The 19,787-nt window shown below is 34.9% G+C and overlaps 1 protein-coding gene and 1 long non-coding RNA gene across 2 annotated transcripts; both read left to right on the top strand.

Moving 5' to 3' along the window:
* Nucleotides 1–776: 776 nt before the first annotated feature.
* On the top strand, nt 777–10,424 carry LOC110459584 (stress response protein NST1-like). The gene is made up of 3 exons (XM_021511913.1): nt 777–1,316; nt 2,511–2,618; nt 3,112–10,424. The coding sequence occupies exons 1-3, from the start codon at nt 1,080–1,082 to the stop codon at nt 4,039–4,041; spliced, it is 1,275 nt and encodes a 424-aa protein (XP_021367588.1). The 5' UTR covers nt 777–1,079; the 3' UTR covers nt 4,042–10,424.
* Nucleotides 10,425–14,765: 4,341 nt separating this feature from the next.
* Nucleotides 14,766–17,945, top strand: LOC110459582. Its single transcript, XR_002463910.1, has 2 exons — nt 14,766–15,325; nt 15,576–17,945. It is a non-coding gene; the product is annotated as an uncharacterized LOC110459582 (long non-coding RNA).
* The last annotated feature ends 1,842 nt before the right edge of the window (nt 17,946–19,787 follow it).

Below are 19,787 nucleotides of genomic sequence, written 5' to 3' on the forward strand. Positions count from 1 at the left end.
CATGACAAAATAGATGTCAGAATCTCATCTGCAATAAAAAAAAAATGAAATGAAAGTAGTATTTTCAATGAATATGGAAGTATGGTTTACTTGAAACAAAAATCGATGACGGATAAAAATAAGGCGTAAAAATAAATTGTTCTTATGCTTGGATATTAAGAAAAAATATTCTCTAGAAAAATACATATCTAGGCCTATTACTAATAAAAATTAAAAATATTTTTTTTAAAGCTTCTTAATATTTTTATTGTTTTGTTATTTTACTTCAATTTGGTATGTAACTAAAATGAGCAATGGAATATTGAATGGAGTTGAATATAACACTAGGTCCATCATGTGGTGGCGGAATAATTGACAACATTGTGTTTGTCACGTGCATCCAAACAAGGCTTAATCATCAAAGGGCAGGCTAGTTAAGACCTCGACGACTTTTTATATTTATTTCATGTTATGGCATACAGATACAATTATACTGAAATCAGGAAAAAAATGTTGAAAGGAAAGGATTACACAATTTCCGGCACACGTGGGCAGGGACAAAATCCCTGATGATGTGGGCGTGTAAATCCTGATTCTAAATTAAGCATATGAGCAATTTCAGATTTTGAGGTAATTAACAAAAAATTGTATATAATGCACCTGCTGCATTCAGATGTTTATTTTCGACATGACAGAAGTAAAACAGATATATATCAAAATACAAGTAATGACACTAAAGCAGATCACAGTATACAACTCTTTGTGACCTAAATAGATACACTCCCTTTGTTATCCCCAGGTTCACTCAGTAGGCTTCTCAGTCAAACCGGATACACATTGATAGTCTTTAAAATTGAGTGTTTTGCACGGTTTTATATAATCAACACATGCTCGTGTTAATGTTAAAAGAATTAAGCTGTTTTAAATTCACCGTGACACTCCGAAGTAAGTTTAACAAGTGCTCTAACAAGGACTAAAAATACCCGACGAGCAATTTCCGGTAACACCGCTTGGACGTTTGTCACGGAAGTGTGCTAGAACCCTGGAAGTTTCAGTTTGAAATTTTGCTTTTAATTGTAAATTCTGTATATGCAAAAAATATGGCAGCTATTGTTTGCGTAAGTTTGATCAACAATAACAGCATTCCGATAATGGTGCAAAGTGAAACGGACAGCAAACCGCTGAACTTGTGCAAACAACAACCGCGCAACAAACCCGACGATCCACAACGCGTCAAACAGACATTGAAGACACTGATCCAATCGAGACGTTTGGCGGAGGGAAAAGATGCCATAACCATAGATTTTGAAAAACGCCAGTCTGATGACGATCTTAAGGTAAAATACAACACGGAATACATAATGTATGGGCAATACAACCAGTTTTATTGAGGTAACCATGACAAGGGGAGGTAATATATTGCATATGGCAGCCGTGAGTGGTTCTATATTTAGACATACTGAAATTGCTTCCTAACAATGCAATATGCACGTAAAATAGATTATTTGCAGTGTTAGAATTTGTTATTATACGATAGTATTGTCGATTTCTTAATGAAATATGTATTTTCAATGTTGTTCATGTCGTGACTGTCAAACAAATCACATTTGTAGCAGATTTGGGCATGCCCGTTCACAACATTCACCGACTGAAGTAGGTCATATGTGTATTGTGTGTTTCCACGAAGCGTAAGGTCTAAAAATAGTACCGCAATGATGACGCAACAGCAACTGCAGTAAAATTGATATATATATATATATTAATAATAACTAAATAAGTGATTATAATATAATAATCTAATAAATTAGATATTTTCATCCAAATGTTAGTTAAAGATATCAAACAAATATTTTTCCTGAGAAGGTACAGTACTGTAGTAGGCTATCAGTTTGAAGCATTAAAGTGTAATGTACCTACGCAAAAACTCTGTGATGCATGCCCAATGTCCAATGGTCCACTTTGCTTTGCCTTTCAAACTACTTTAAAAGTTCAAAAATGCAAGTAAAGATTCATTTTTATTTTTTATTTTATATAAAATTGGCCTTTCAAGGAAAAATAATTAGTTAGACCTTCAAGACCAAACTAGAACTAATATCATCGCAAGAAATAGCTCTAGGTTTAGTGAGTTAATGTTAATTTGTTTCTAAAACACCATTTTTTTTAATCTTGTGTAATATAAATAAGTGATGATAGAATAATTACTTATTTAATTTGAAGTCTAGCAAGTTTATTTTACAACTACCAAACCCCTCTGTATTGCCTGATCTGTCTTAAAGTCTTTAAGACTTGAATCAGAACCATAAATATTTGGAAGATATGTCTTTGAAAAAGAGTACCATTAACACTATCTATATTTGTAAATTAATTAAACCTGGAGTAGTTAGAAATATGGAAGACTATTACAGAAAAGTAGAATTTTGAGGCCAGGAATTTTAACAGCATGCACCTACATAGTTTCAAAAGAATTCATGACTGTTTTACCTTCATCTTGTAATTATTACATTCTTATATACATATTTTAAAAATTGTAGCTTACTCCAGAAGAATTGGCTCGCCAAAAAGACAGGAAGGAGCAAAACAGACGAGCTGCTCAAAAATGTCGGCAAAAGAAGAGACATCAACTGCAAACCTTACAAGAGGTATAGAATAGCCGGCCTTCATGTTTTGAAACTTTCCTTGTATCTGTCTACTACTACAGTACCCCAGTTGATCCTTAATTGAATATTTTTTGTTACTTTTTATTGGATTCTGTGAAGTGCTTTGACAAATTATAAAGATTTTTAAAAATGTAAAATATATTTACCCTTATATTATCATCATCAATCTTTATTCTAAAACTACATTGTATACATATATTTTGGCTTGATATAACTCAAAATCACAACTTTACTCACTATAAAGTTAAAAGTGGGTCCAAATAGGGATTATGTCTGACATTACCATCTATTTACTATTGTGTATGGTTAACTTCCTTTCAATATTTAAAAAAAAAATACTTTGGAATAAAGAAGATGTTTTTTTTAGGTAAAATTTAAATTATGTTTTTAGTAGGCATAACGTTTTGCCTTAAATGTTAATTTAACACATAGAAAGGTGACTATTCTTCATTTAATAACTTGTGTCACATTTCAGGAGGAAGAGGAACTTCTGTTAAAAAAGTGTCAGTTAGAGGCAAAATATCAGAAACTGAACAGTGAAAAAGAGAAGTTATTACACACAATTCGATCCAATGGTGAGTACACATGTAACCCTACTGACAGCAGGAGGGAGACGTCCAGAAAAGACAGCAATGTCAAAAATAATCAAGATGCCCGAGGAGCAGAGGACAGTGCCGGTCATGTCGTCTGGAGTCTCCTGAAAAACAAAAGAACCAAGAATCCTAAACATTACTATATCCAGAAGTATCATAAAGACCAGTTGTCGGAGGCAGCAAGTGAAAAGGCCCGGTATGACAGTAGTCAGATCTCTGCTTCAGACTCAGACAGTCAGTCCAGCTGTTCTACAGCCTTCTCCGCCTCACAAAGACGGCCGTGTGTCAAACAAGAACTTGGTGCTTGTGGATACTCCAGTCACACATCTCATGTTTCAGGTAGTGAGAAGAAATCTCATGATGACAATTCAATAGGGCAAACTTCACCTGTAGACTTTTCTAGGAAAAATTTAAACAATTTAATCAAAGGTTGTGTGATAGAATTCAAAAATAGAGACAGTCAGCAAGAATCGGAGGACAGCACGTCTGATTACTATGACAGTTCACAGCAAAGAACAATGTCAAATGTGTCCGACATGGATGTATCTCATACAGATAGTTCACAGGAGCTGTCTAGCTCACAGGAGCTGTCTAGTTCACAGTCTGAGCTACCCAGTTCACAAGAATCAACAAACTCTTACTACAGAAACCAAAAAGCATACTTTGACATCGGAGAAAGTGATGAAAATTTTGAGGATAGTAGTGATGAGGAAGATATCCTAATCATTGATGAATCGGAGAGTAGGTCAGAATTTAAATCAACAAATTTTTCAAATCAAATTTTCAACAGCATTAAGGTGACTTGTACTTAGATTCACATAAACCATGTTTTGTCAAAGGAAAGATTGATAAAAATTAGAAGACAGTGAAGTTACAGAAGCAATGGTATTTGGAAGTAATTCTATTAACCCCCTTTGTCAGATTTTTTTAAATATTGGACTTAATTGCCAGCAAGTACTAATATTTTGATTAGTGAAATTTATAGTTGTCAAAGTGATTTCCTAAAATTTTGGAAAATATGATATAAAAAAAATAACAGTGATTTCCTAACAAGTCTTCATTCTAGTGAAGTGTAATGGAAGGAAATGTAACTGAATGTGTGATGGGTGTGTGACCTTGTAATGTTACAGCAAATTCCGGGTGATGTGACCAGATAGTGCATTGAAGACAAGTATTATGTGTAGAGTTAATTACCTGAAGCGGACCTAAGGAAATTGAGCTGTCTGTTCTGTACATGCTTTTACATCATAAGTGCACATCTTATCTAGTATAATGTCTAGAATTTTTACATTTCAATCTTTCTTGTGAAAAAGACCAGGTTAATGCAACATGAACCCATTTTCACCAGGCTTATATTAATATATCGTAGGCGATCATTTGTCCACTAGTAAAAGGCTACTTGCGTTGTTATTGTCAATGGAATTTATACATTATAACACAGAAAAGGTTCTTGTATTCAAGTATTCCTTGATTTCTTTGCGATCGTTAGGCTGCAAATAAATGTTTGTATAGTTTATTATATGTATACTTCCTGGTGTAATCAGTGGATGGGCATTTACTTCCATAGACTTTTACTTTTAGTAGACTAGTAACTACACTTGTAAGGATCAACAGTGTGCACCTATATATCATACTAGGTATAAATGGGTATCTGCTGACTGTCTACTCGGGGAGTATGACAGATGTGCACACAGGATGTCGCCATAGATTCCTATGGTACTGAGGTCCTCTTCAGGTAAAGAGTTGTGTAAATCTTTTATATTTGTCTATATATAAATATATTTTCTTACTTTTCTGTTTAATTTACCCCATTTTCTCTCCTCCTGTAAATGTAAGATAGAAATATCCCAGGTAAGAATGAAGTCAACGAAAGTGGGCAGGATATTTTTGATTTTTTTTCATTGGTGAAGGATATATGAGAAAAATACTCTTTCATCCCTGTATGAGGAAAGTTAAAGGTTTTATTTATAGGATTGTGAATTTGGAGTAAACCCCATGTCATAGTCTCGAGTACTACTCCAATGCATAACTCCTCAGCATGGAACTTCTTGACCTTCCACAGTTCAGCATTTCTACACTGCTGTATAAGTCTGTGTATTAGCTATTCAACCATACAGACTTCTTCACGATTAGGATTGTGGATATTATTCTTTAATTATCCTAATGTACAGATTGAATATGAGTGGAGGTATTGAACTTTTGAGATGGCATTTATGAGCAACATGAATACCATTTGCACTAGAGAAAACTTATTACCAAATGAGTTTTTATGTATGTGCATCAGGTTTAACTTTCCTGAATTTCAAGTTTGCATGTGTTAATGGTCTCAAAGTTTGGTTGGTTATAGAGTCAGTGCTATGTGAATGAAGTCACATTCACCCAATACAGGCTCTTGTTATATACGTTTTACCACAAATATGCCATACATCTAGATACGGTTTCTTTCTATACATACTGTGTAGACACAATAGCTGTCATTAATAATGAAGAAAACTTTAAAAGAAATGGCAGAAATATAGTTTGGTTCGGTAAGGTGTTTGGTAAGTATTCTAAAAGGTAGAGAGTTTCACGATTATTTGTATGCACTTATTACTGGGTATCCATTTGTGAGGATAGAGTTGTGTTAGAGATGTGTAATAGAGCACCTGTCAACAGGCGTCATACCAGCAAACATGTCAACACACAGAATGGAGTGAATGAGGAGACATTCAAACTTCTTGCTACTTCACCTTTGATCTATGCGGTATAACTGAAATTACTAACAGACGTTTTCGAATGTTTTCAGTTTAGTACAGTAAAATCTCTGGTTTCTCTCCATGAAAATATTTAATTGACATTTTCAATATGCAGCAAAACCTTCGACGAAGTGTATTTTGAAATTAAGCGACTAGAAAGCTTGTTGCCAAAGTTCCAACTATACTTAAACTTTCTTAAGTCTTACTGTAATTATGTTACAACATCATTACCTTTTCGCTGGCAGCGTTCCATCTTTATGCGCAGATGAACAGTTGCAGGATTTATGGGTTTTGTTTAATTGTCATAACATTTCATGTTAAAACATCATTGATAACTACTGCAGCTTTTATTTGCCATATATTATTGAGTGATGTAGCTGGTGTTTATACTTGAGAAAAGTGCCAATTGAAATCCGATACATTGTGTATTGATCGCTTCAAAATCCAAGGGAACTGCTGTCAATGCACGTCTTCTCTGCGCCCATAGAATGCGCCATGACAAAATAAAAGGCACATGGTTGAGGTTGGGTTCAGGTATCAAAAACTGACCTATTTTTAGCCAGATACCCGTCCTTTGAAAGTTATAGAGGAGTGGCATCCGACTTCAATGCTGGTTAATTTTACCGTTCTGCTGCCACCCAGTTCTTTTGATGTACATCAAAGGAGGAAACTAGTCTACTTGTATCATCTGCAAGGTGGCTTATACAGAGCCTTCAATTTTGTCATGACTTCAGGAGTGCAGAGAAGATCTGTAGTGGAACCCATGGAGTTCGAAGATGTGTATTGACATGAAATATTAGTATGAACGCAGAATATGGTAATACTAGCCAACACTTATCCAATATCCTATTCATTTACCCTTATGGAAATAATGCTGAAACTTTTGAACGGTATTATGAGGTAACTCTTTTCATACAGAACAAAACGTTAGAAAAAAATAATTATAAGAAGCCAAGTTATTATTGCCATTTTAAGAAATTGCACAGATGCTAGTTGTGAACAGCAATGTTGCGATTGTTTCCCAATTGAATCATGTGATTTAAGACTACGCTGATATATGATAATCACATTTGAATTACGAATGTGTCTTCGTTATGTAGAAATTCAGCCATTCTTTTTGTTGAAATATAATTGATTTAAATTTTAGGATTCATTATTTTGTATTGTATAAATATTTTTTTGTACTATTTGTATATAATTATATGCACGTTTCTCACATTTTGGTATCCTCGTGTAGTCTTGCTATATTCTCGCTTTAATAGACACTTGTATACAGTTACTCTTTACATAATAGTTAATATGAGCAGTATATACTCACATCAAGCAAGATTTTTTCCTATTTCTTTTTTAATATTGTAATTTTTTATTAACAATTTACTAGTCACCTTACAATCTTATATTGTATAATAATTTAATAATTGTTTTACAATCTTTGGAATCGCCTTTATAGAGGAAACTGGGCATCAAACAGGGCTTAATCTACATTGGAAATTGCTGAAGATACATGGAGAAACTCTGTTGATATTTTCATTTATATTTGCTAAGCACATTTTTCAGACAAGGTCGGATCAACACTTTTTCACTGATCCTGTTACTGACATGCGGCGGTGGACTTTGCTGTGATATTTGCATGGTGCTGTGGCTGTTGAATTTTCTGTTGATTATACGTGAAACTATCGCCACATTTAGAGCTTTGTTATTGAGTACACGTGTAGAGATATCATGTAAATAATTAAGACTCTTCATGCCATGATAGTGTTTTATTACTCAAGTGCTAAAATTTGTTTCGCAGTTATGTTTTGATTTTGAATGTTGGCTTACATTCCAAGAGTTTTTAGGCAATGTCAAAAGGTTTGCTATCTAACTACGAAAGTAGCTTGCAAAGTTTCTTCAGGTTAAAATGCATTTTTGTACGTTTACACGTATTTAGAGCTAGTATAACCCGCGTTGTTAATGTTAATATGTACTGTATATAGTTTTTATGAAATCATTACATGATGATATCTAATTATATGTTTGTGGTTTGCAGGTTTCAACAGATTATTGTTCACCTATACAACTCTTTTCCTGACTTGTAATCTAGGGATCGTACTAGGAATGCGTTTCAACTATCATTGACGAGGGAAGGTTCACTATGATATACAATACTGATGCAGCAGGCAAAGCTTGATTCCGTATAAGCGAATAGGAGAAGGATAAGCTTTTGATTCCGTAGCTCTGATACCGTAATATGTGTACATATTTGAACTTGACGATCCTTTCCCCTCATGGAACGTGAAAGTTGCGACCTTTGATAAGGTTAGATATCTAAACAATTAAAAGTATCATAATTTCGTTATTCACTCTATACTATCGGTTTCTAAAGGTGTTCGTTAACACATAAATCTATTATTTTTATATGAACCTTATTTAACAGCGTTCGGACCCCTGCGTAGTTGGAGGCATTGGTTAGACTTCCGACGTCCGGGTGATGCTATCAGACCTCTATTTTTTTCTCTCTCAATAATTCAAGCTCAATGTCAGTAAGATGAAGAGCAGTCGCCGTTTATGTGTATGTGTAGTGCTTACGAGAAATTCAAGTGAAAAAATCTCGCAGCTAAAAAACAAAGTTTAAATTAGCAACGTCACAACAATGTTATTTACAAAAAGGAAAGGACTAATAGAAAATCAACCTATATTGATGTATTATATTTACCGAAGACCTTGTCGGACGTTGTCGGGACGATGTAGTCTTCTGGATTTGACAAATTAAAACAAGATGAGCGCCACATGAGGTACATGGAATGATTATCTTCCGAAACACTTACGGTTTGTCTCCGATGTATGCTTTTTCTTTTGTGTTGGTGTCACATCTATTTCTGCTCCTGTGAGTTTTTAATTTTGATATCAGTGTTGACACTGTTGTATTCACTCTGGATTTTTTTTCTTAATAAACATGTTAATTATTGTAAATTTCGATTCTAGTGATGGTAATGTTTCACTACGTTAACAATCCCAAAATTCCTTTAATTACATTTTGCATGTGTGAAAGTAGTTTGGTCTCGATTACATGGTTGGAGCTACTTTTGTTATTGGTTTTAGTGACACAAATTATAATTACCGACATGTGAAAACAATTGAGTCTAGCATTACCTTTTGGAACAATTGCACAAAAAAATCTTACGCAAATGTTAGTTTTAACTACTAGTGGATCCGCTATCAAAATCATGACCAAATAGTAAGGTTCATATTTACCAGATGTGTGAACAGTATATATATATAACACGTTAAGATGTCGATATGAGGGTTCCAAAATTTAAGTGTTGGCCATGCGATTAAATCTGTATGCTAAGTATTTGTCTCAAAGTATATCCAAATGAAAGTGAAAAAATCCGGTAAGTATCACTTCAAACAGGCATCCTCGATAATCCATGGGTAACGCTCACTTACGCTCTCTGCACCCCTGGAATATTGATGGCACGCGGCTAGCTATTTGATTGGTCTCCGGTAAAAACAACCTGACCAATCTCGAGGCTGATACTTGTTCTATGAAGATCACAGAGGAGCGACACCCGATTTCAAAATGATCTGTTGATGCACACCTCGCCTTCGAATGTGTTATGCCATATTCCACGGATGCAGAAAGCGTAACCCCCGGATTATAGAGGATGTTTAAAAGGTTAACGTTTGAGAACAAAGTTTAAATTTTAAGCAAATGGATAAAAGAATAATGAACAGGTCATCATCTAGCAAATTATTATTAAACGAATAACTATAAATCCATTTCAAATCGCTTGCGTTATACTTTAAAATTCTTTGTACTTTTCTCCTTAAAATATATTATACTGCTTTTGTCGATTATTACTCACCATATCCAAGTAAGATGAAAAGCACTGCTATAATTCTATCATTTAGCTATAATTGGTATTCGTTAACAGCAAGTTGATGCGGGTAAGTATTTCTGTGGAAGGTGTCACGACTGTGGTTGTAAGTAGGCTTCATTGAAGGCTCTCTTGCAAAAGAATAAAAGGCGTCCCGACACACCTCGTATATCTGTCTATACTTATTTTATCGCACACCTGCTCTGATCTGCAGTTGATACGTTATACGAAGTTTTACTCGTTTAAATTGTCACGACAGTATTGGCACGTCACAAAGAAGGGCGACAAAGATCTACATGTGAAAAAGGTTTATAGTCCCCAGTACATCTATATTCCATTTATTGTTCAAAACGTTTAAGAACGAAACGGCATGTTAGTACCTTGTGATGTCACAGGTCAGTGACACATTTAATGTTAATAAAAAATCTTAATCCTATTGAATGTGGATAAGTATATACTGTTTGAACTTTAATTTACTTATTTACAAACAGGCGTAACAGTCTTAAAGCCACTGATCACTGTTAATACGTTAATGCTTTATATGTAGGTGTTTTATGTAAATATTCCCATGTTAAAATAAACTTTCATGTTACTCCGCTACGTCTCGTGTTTATCATCTTTCCTGTTAGTATTTCAATTATAGCGTTGGTAGTTCAGAATCATCCTTTTTTTTGCAATAAGGACGCGTATGTCCCCGGTTATCAAGAATAAAGAATGCACGAGAAAGAACTTTTGAGAGAGAAAAAACATTCGGAAAATACCAAAGTGTCAATTGAGCAGTTTTGAACTCAAAATCGGTGAAACTAGAGCAATATTTTAACAAAAGAATTATTTATATGGAGGCGCTTGAAAAATAACATTTAATAGTCCAGAAGGTCGAACTTCCTCTGGTTTATCGACAACACCAGTCATGTAAATGTCGCGTCCTCTAAGCGAGAACGGGGTCAGTGACTACACAATGTTCACTATTGAGCATACTTAAAAACATCTACCTTCATAGACAAGGGAGTAGCATATTTCCAAGTGAGATCATGGTATCGACCATAAATCTTCGCCATAGCTGGATCATCAACTTGCGAAACCTTGTTGTAATTTTATTTCTCAGCAGTCGATACAAATGTATCTATTACGGAAATAATATTTGTGTGAAAACCAAATCCAATGCGAAATGTTTACACCGTTTTAAGTGGAATCAGGGATGTAGCTTTTAAGTAAGGGAAAGTTTATGACCACAAAATAGAAATCGTTAGCTCATTGTAAAGCTTAGTGAGCCGTTCCTGTTGTTCACATTTTCAAAGTAAAATGGAGTAAAGCGACTGATGAAGAAGTGTCTTTTATGTCCTTGATTTCAAGTGAAGAGGGATTGTCAAGACAACACCTTGTCGATTGATCTGAAAGTAAAATCGTTGGACATGGGTAGTTATTTTGTTATCTGTCCAAATTGACCAGTACATTGTCCTATGATTTTAACAGATTTATACACATAAACGTTAGCCGCAGTTTGTTCTCACCTCCCTTCTAAAATAATACATAATGATATTTGGCCAGTAGCATGCTGGGATTAAGGGCTACCATGTTTGGCCAGTAGCATGCTGGGATAAACTGCTACCAAGTTTGTGCAAATGAATGACCTTGACCCACTTTCAAGGTCACAGGGGTCAAATGTCGTAAAATCTTCAAACAACTTCTTCTCAATAGCCAATAGGCCCAGGGTACTGATATTGGGCCTGTAGCATGCTGGGATGAAGGGCTACAAAGTTCGTTCAAATGAATGACCTTGACCCACTTTCAAGGTTACAGGGGTCAAATGTCGTAAAATCTTCAAACGACTTCTTCTCAATAACCAAAAGGCCCAGGGTACTGAATTTGGGCCTGTAGCATGCTGGGATGAAGGGCTACCAAGTAAGTTCAAATGAATGACCTTGACTCACTTTCTACCTAATGTCCTTGTTCGACATTCAAGGTCACAGGCGTCATATGTTAAAATATTTTAATAGGTTATTATGAATCAAACACTGATATTCTGCCTGTAGCTGTATTTTAGTCCACTTTTAAGATTACAAGTGTGAGATTAATACCATGCAGGTCCACTGGGCCTCTTGCATGTCTAACTTTTTATTTCGATTTAGAAGGCCATCCAATAATTGGCCAATGCTTTCCCGGAGATGCAATTTGATACAGACTGTGCGTGTTTTATGGTCGCCATCACAATCTCATTGGGAACATTATATTTCTATGTGTGTCAGAACGGTCGACGTTTTCTTTTTTGTTCATTAGTGTGTTTCGTTGTCACTACTCAATGGTTCTCGCTTGGAGACGTGACCTTGTATTTGATCTAGATTTACATAACGGGTGTGGTCGATGGAGCAGACGACGCTTATCCTTATGGAACACCTGGTCTATATTCCATTGTACATTTTTCAATGGTCTCCATGTCAATATTTCTGTTGTTCCTATTTTGCCCTAGTTTATTTTGTCTCCGTGTCAATATTTCCGTTGTTCCTATTTTGCCTTAGTTTATTTTGAGTCGGATCACGGTTTTGTCGCCTTAGTAGCCGACATCTTTGAAAGTCAATTCCTTGACGGTCACACAACGGTGAGTATGCAAGAGTTTTTCCCTATTGTGGATTTATATTTTACTCTTACATTCATTCCTACGGTATTCAGTTTCCCTAGGATGGTAGGGGCTTGCTATAATTATTTTCCTAAATTTAAGTAAAGAGTACCACTATATATGATGTAATATGTTGTTTTTGTCATTATGGGAAGTGTTTGTTTAATGTTCCACATGTGTATTCCATACGAATCTAATCTAGCAACGCGTCTCACAGATTTATTTGAAAATGGGTGGGGGTGTACGGGTGGGGAGAAAACTGCAGGGGTCAAACAGAAAACTGGAATCTCCGCTGCCAATCCTACACTCTATCCTAGAATGATATAGGTGCCGCATCAAAATGAGAGATAAATACCTAAGTAACTTTGAACAGACAAACTTCTTTAGGTTACTTCATCAGAAAAAAGGGACATCATCTATATAAAAAGGAGAATACACTAAGGGTGAATACTTCAAGGGAGAATTATTTAAGGTTGAATGATTACACTAAGGGGGACTACTCTAATGGTGAATATACTAAGGGAAAATACTCTCAGGGGGACCACTCTAAGGGAGAATACATTAAGGGTGAATACTCAAGGGAAATACACTAAGGGGGTCTACTCTAAGGAAGAATACATTAAGGGTGAATACTCAAGGGAAATACACTAAGGGGGACTACTCTAAGGGAGAATATGCTAAGGGGGACTACCCTAAGGGAGAATACATTAAGTGTGAATACTCAAGGGAAATACACTAAGGGGGACTACTCTAAGGGAGAATACGCTAAGGGAGAATACACTAAGGAGAACTTCTCTAAGGGAGAATACTCTTAGGGAGAATACAATAAGGGCGATTATTACTGTTACAGTAGTGCCCTTTACATCGTCGTTGTCATTTGTATGTCCTTATAATAATCTCTAATAATACAATAGAATATGTAATCAGAATATCATTATTTTATCTAACGTCCTATTGTTCGTAAAATATATTAGTGCATGGGTTCATTTCATCAATGTTTTGAATATATAATTTAATCTTGCTTGTAACAAGCATTTTCATTGGCTTAAAAATTATGTTATTAGCCCATAACGTAAAAAAATGACGTCGCCGTCGGCGCAATAATTTCGAAAAGAGTCCATCAATAAAGGTGGATTTCCACAGGGATTTTGTATAGGAGTTTAAATTATAAATTATAACACAAAAAAAACGGAGTGTACTCTCATCATAAACCGCTTCGCGGTTTAATTAGAGTACACTCCGTTTTTTTGTATTATAGCTCCATAACATGAAAAATATATTCAAGTTTATCCTTAATAAAACTCATTTCAGCTGCCTAGGCTTTCCCTGTTGATAAAGTAGCAATCTTTGATATACTTCGGAAACCTTTGTCATTTACCGATCGACACAACACCGCCTTGGAGTTATATTTACGACTGACCTAATCATTGGTGTTAACACCAGTCATCATAGGACGTTAAACCCGGTACAAGCAACCGACGAACACCAATCTTACGTTAAACCCGGTACAAGCAACCGACGAACACCAATCTTACGTTAAACCCGGTACAAGCAACCGACGAACACCAATCTTACGTTAAACCCGGTACAAGCAACCGACGAACACCAATCTTACGTTAAACCCGGTACAAGCAACCGACGAACACCAATCTTACGTTAAACCCGGTACAAGCAACCGACGAACACCAATCTTACGTTAAACCCGGTACAAGCAACCGACGAACACCAATCTTACGTTAAACCCGGTACAAGCAACCGACGAACACCAATATTACGTTAAACCCGGTACAAGCAACCGACGAACACCAATCTTCATAGGACGTTAAACCCGGTACAAGCAACCGACGAACACCATTCTTACGTTAAACCCGGTACAAGCAACCGACGAACACCAATCTTCCGAGATTTACTTGATAAATGTAAAAAAAATAATATAATAATAGAAACGCTTTAACCATTACCTGCTAACTAAATTCCAAAATCGTTATTGTTCATTGTCAAAGACTACATTAAATGGCTAAATAGAAACTTTCGGGTTAATACCTTTTCTGAATAGCTTAAATCTATTCCTCATACAGATTTAACAATATGAATGTCATATTAATGATGTCTTACCGTATCGACTCTGGGTTTCCTAGTGCGTCCTTCTGTGGAATATTTATGGGTATACAACTGTTCTTTGGTCCATGATGATTGTAATCGTTATTATGCTACATCATATCATTATTGGTTTATCCTGTAAGGACAATTTCTTCTTAATTTTAGGTCAATAAAATTACAACACATTATCAATTCATGAACATAACATTTATTTTAATTCAAAATAACATAAGTTTACAAAAAAATCAATGAATGTAAATATAAATGTATATAAAATAAAATGTTTACAAAATAATTATGTCGATATTGCAACCGTAGCAAGGTTATGAAATACAAATAAGTTGTAAGTAAACATGGCCAGAGGAAATAAAACGCAGGCTACATTGCAGTGGTCCGAATGGTCATGTGAAAACACAGGTATTTGCTGTTTAATTTAAAAACAATGAGAAGGTCAAACGAGTGTAAATTGTAGATCTGTGTATAAATTATTGATTACAAAACGACCTATATTAGGTAAAAGATTCTGTATTGTTTTAGCTATTTATCATAGTTTTAATTATTGAAAATAGCAGATACTTGTGATGAATTCGACAGGGCCAACCGACACTAACAGGTAAACATTAACGGGCCCCACTTGATGGGTACATATCTTCATAGTGATGTATTGCTTGACATTATATTAACTAGGTTTTGTAAACAAACTATCTGCGTCGTATCAATGTAATAACTGCGTATTTGTTTTAATTATTTGCGTCTGTTAAAAGTATTAAAAGTCGCAACCAATCAGGTATGACCCCCCTGTATGTGTGATAAAAGTATTCTTCGTCGATATCCAAGGTATAGGACAAATCCACGTTTTATATTCAGTGTTCCTGTAGTCTTCATAAACATAGCAATTCATTTATGATTTACATACAAAAGATCATGACGATGTTGTTTCAAACATAACATGGTAATATCATGTCCTGGATCAATCGTATCACATTTCATAACATCACTGACACGTCGAGTCAAATTTTCATTTATTTTTATTTCAGTGTTTCATTTTTTCTTTCAATGTGTAGAAAAAAAAGAGTTGTACACCATCTGAGGGTGAACATAGTTTTTCAGTTTTGAAAATTACATTTTTTACGATTTGATATTATCTTCCTGTGTCATTAAGCAGATGAAGCCCGATATAATGAACTCAAGCCTCGTTTTAGATTTGTATAACTAAATTCATTGGCATTGCACAAGGTTCCAATACAGACTTCTGCATGACGAACGTTATGTGTCAAGGAGACGTGTTTAGATCAGCCTTTATCAGTATTGTTTAACCCCTGGCTGGTGCTGAGTCAATAACATCTAATATAGATATAATGAAATAAGGAAGTTTTGTTAATTTTCTGTACTGTTTTAACAAATACAAAGTCCAACTGAAAGCGATTTAAAATGTGGTCAGACAGAGATATATATTGTTATACATAAATACACAATAATAAACATACAAAACTGAAATGTCGTAATTACATAAGAAATGTTACAACACGGTAAAGGTAAGCGGCTAATATAAACGGTGAAAACCACACTGAAAACGAGTACAGCAAACATCTATTAGATCGAGTCTACATACACCTATACAGGTAAGATAGTTGTACGTGCCGTGGTTAGTGGTGGTACGCTATTACTGCGTATATATAATTATATATGTATATATACTATAGTTATTTTTACCCAACACGCTTGTATAATTATGTCATTCTTAGTATTACACTGAACAATAGTATCGAAATATATTTGCTGATCAACGTGGACTTTTGGTTTAAATATAAGATCGTTTTTATGTTGGTGGTTTCTGTAAATACTACTACCTGTGTATGGTTTCACACACCACCTGACCTGTGTGCACTATCACTATCTTACCTGTACATGTTGACGTAATTGATCCATATAACAAGTTTACAAATCACTCACAAAGATTGAGACACAAAATTTACAAAATCTACTCCAAACATACGACTTCCCCAAACACTAAACTTCATTTGTCTTAATTCATTCAAAATCCAAAATATTTTTTATGAATGGAATGTGAAATGTATACTACTTTAGCAACTGACTGAAAAACTATTTGGATTTACGAAATAAAGAATCACCAGGTATCCATTGTACTTTATATTTATAAATGAATAAGTTTTAGCTTGATATAGTTAGTTGAAGATAGTTAATTGTAGTCCAAAGAAACCAGAATGTAGAAATTTTGATTAATGAAAGGTTACAAAAATCGTAATGAATGGCAAATGTGCAATATAAAAATACAGCGAATATGATTGATTGTTTATATTGAAGGATTGGGAAGAAATAATCCCATGAGAAATGAAGTTATACTTTGAACATAATGTATTTACATTGTACAGAAGAACCTCGATATTCTGATTGTTCTCATCAACAATACATCAGGAATATCAGGAATATACAAACGAAGTAACGGACTTCACGAAATGTCAACATATCGGCTATACCAAGTTACGGTGGTTACATATTGTAATCATAGTATGATGGTCCACTTTTAAATTGATATGAATCAGTCTTCTATGAACTGTGTGTGTGAATGCTCGGGTGGTTTATAACAAAAAGTTAACACATGATTCTAAAAACAGATGTAAAATGCCACTAGAAAGGTACTTAGTTTGATTAGTTAGCCAAGTGTATAAAATTGATCAATAAAATATTAACATAAGCTTCTTTTTCTTTAAATTTCTTCATCGGTCAGGCAATCTTATTTTGAGCTAGATACTTAATGTAACAATTTCTCTTTGTAACCTCTCCTCGATATATATTTAATTATGCAAGGTGAAGAGCAAAATAACGACAAAATTAACATTCAACCTTCATAAAGGTCACGTAATAAAACAATAACAGATCGTTCACAACACTGTATATTGGCTAAAGTCTACAGATAGCATGGTGACCACATTGTTTAACTCATCCACCCCTGAAGACACATTTGAACTCTCCTAATTCAACGGTTGGAATAGGTCATTATGAAATTTCAGGGGTGAAGGAGTTAAACAATCAAGCCACAGCACACCTACTGTAAGCTAAACATGGTGTATCAATTTAAACTCACGTAATAAGGTGACTAAGGTTCACATCTATGAATTATCAATCGCCACTATAAAACACATTACTGGAAGCCTTTCAACATTTAAAACATCATAATATATTTAGTAAACGTTTGTAATTGTCTAGTCATAAAAACGTGTACTTGGTCAGTTGTCTATGCTGTGCTCACATTATAAGTGGGCCCTGTTACAAAGTCCGTGTTGTTATATAACACTGGTGTGTGTCTAACGTTATCAGACATATTGACAGGCACTGGTATTGATAAAAACCTCTCCCACAATGGCTGGGTACATGTGGCGTGGAAAGCACGAACAAGGAAGCACATATGGTACTCGTCCCAGATAAAAAAATGTTCTGTCTCTATTTTTAGAAGAAAAAAGTCTTGGAAAACAAATCACTACTGATTGCATAGACTATAAATAAGTCAGTCTACCAAGAAGACTTCTCAATTCTGGAAAAGATTTGGACACACATTTCATGGATTCCGTTGTTGGAACTTACAGAAAAATCCCACGACGATATACATATAAGGTGATACAAATATGGCCGACTGCTAAAATGCAGTCTGACAGAAAATGGGATTATTAAACCCACCACTTTCTGTTGAAATATTTACAGAAATAATTATGTTATTGCACATGTTAGATATAAACTACATAGGTACGTTAACAAGTAGGGGACTACCGTCATTATTATTTGACTGTAAAATTGTCAGAATCACATTCACCAACTTTATAACAGATATGGTGTAATAAGATAGCACAGACATGAAGGGGTTTTTAATACTGGTTAGGGGTATAACTATATACAGGCTGTGACAGCTAGCAATAAACTTAGTCATAATCAGGGGTATACCTATCTACAGGCTGTGACAGCTAGCAATAAACTAAGTCATAATCAGGGGTATACCTATCTACAGGCTGTGACAGCTAGTTTAGTCATAATCAGGGGTATACCTATCTACAGGCTGTGACAGCTAGCAATACACTTAATCAAATCAGTAGATATACTGGTTAGGGGTATACCTATCTACAGACTGTGAGAGCTAGCAATACACTTAGTCAAATCATCAAATCAGTAGATATACTGGTTAGGGGTATAACTATATACAGGCTGTGACAGCTAGCAATAAACTTAGTCATAATCAGGGGTATACCTATCTACAGGCTGTGACAGCTAGCAATAAACTAAGTCATAATCAGGGGTATACCTATCTACAGGCTGTGACAGCTAGCAATACACTTAGTCAAATCATCAAATCAGTAGATATACTGGTTAGGGGTATACCTATCTACAGGCTGTGAGAGCTAGCAATACACTTAGTCAAATCATCAAATCAGTAGATATACTGGTTAGGGGTATAACTATATACAGGCTGTGACAGCTAGCAATAAACTTAGTCATAATCAGGGGTATACCTATCTACAGGCTGTGACAGCTAGCAATAAACTAAGTCATAATCAGGGGTATACCTATCTACAGGCTGTGAGAGCTAGCAATACACTTAGTCAAATCATCAAATCAGTAGATATACTGGTTAGGGGTATACCTATCTACAGGCTGTGAGAGCTAGCAATACACTTAGTCAAATCATCAAATCAGTAGATATACTGGTTAGGGGTATAACTATATACAGGCTGTGACAGCTAGCAATACACTTAGTCAAATCATCAATTCAGTAGATACAGGCTGTGAGAGCTAGCAATACACTTAGTCAACTCATCAATTCAGTAGATAATTAGGGGTAAAAGTATAGTTAATATAGGCTACTTTGGATGACCAGCTCGATGATATTACACAGCGAAAAAACATATTAAATGTGATATACTGTCCTATTGTGTGAAAAACATTGGTCCTCTTTGTAGGTTTCAATAGACAGGTGATATTTTATCTAGTACATAGTACAGCATTGTTAATTTTCGACCAAATATGTGCTAACACAGAAGCACTATTCTAAAGCAACAAAATCTAAAATATGAGAGGATGACAAATAATTAGACAGATCTAACTCTCAGTGACTAGATATATTGTGTCCGAGGTATTTTTTTTCTTTCTAATAATTAATATGTTTCTAGATAGAAAAGATTGGAAAATGAACACATCACTGGGAGCCATAACTAAATATTAACATACACCCACCACCCCAT

This window comes from Mizuhopecten yessoensis, unplaced genomic scaffold (assembly GCF_002113885.1).
Source record: "Mizuhopecten yessoensis strain PY_sf001 unplaced genomic scaffold, ASM211388v2 scaffold10131, whole genome shotgun sequence".
In the NCBI taxonomy this organism is placed as follows: Eukaryota; Metazoa; Mollusca; class Bivalvia; order Pectinida; family Pectinidae; genus Mizuhopecten; species Mizuhopecten yessoensis.

Bases quoted from the DNA above. Each gene is read 5' to 3' on its own strand.
- LOC110459584 (XM_021511913.1), top strand. From the start codon at position 1,080: ATGGCAGCTATTGTTTGCGTAAGTTTGATCAACAATAACAGCATTCCG. The intron at 1,317-2,510 runs GTAAAATACAAC...TAAAAATTGTAG, and splicing joins AGTCTGATGACGATCTTAAG to CTTACTCCAGAAGAATTGGC. The intron at 2,619-3,111 runs GTATAGAATAGC...GTCACATTTCAG, and splicing joins AACTGCAAACCTTACAAGAG to GAGGAAGAGGAACTTCTGTT.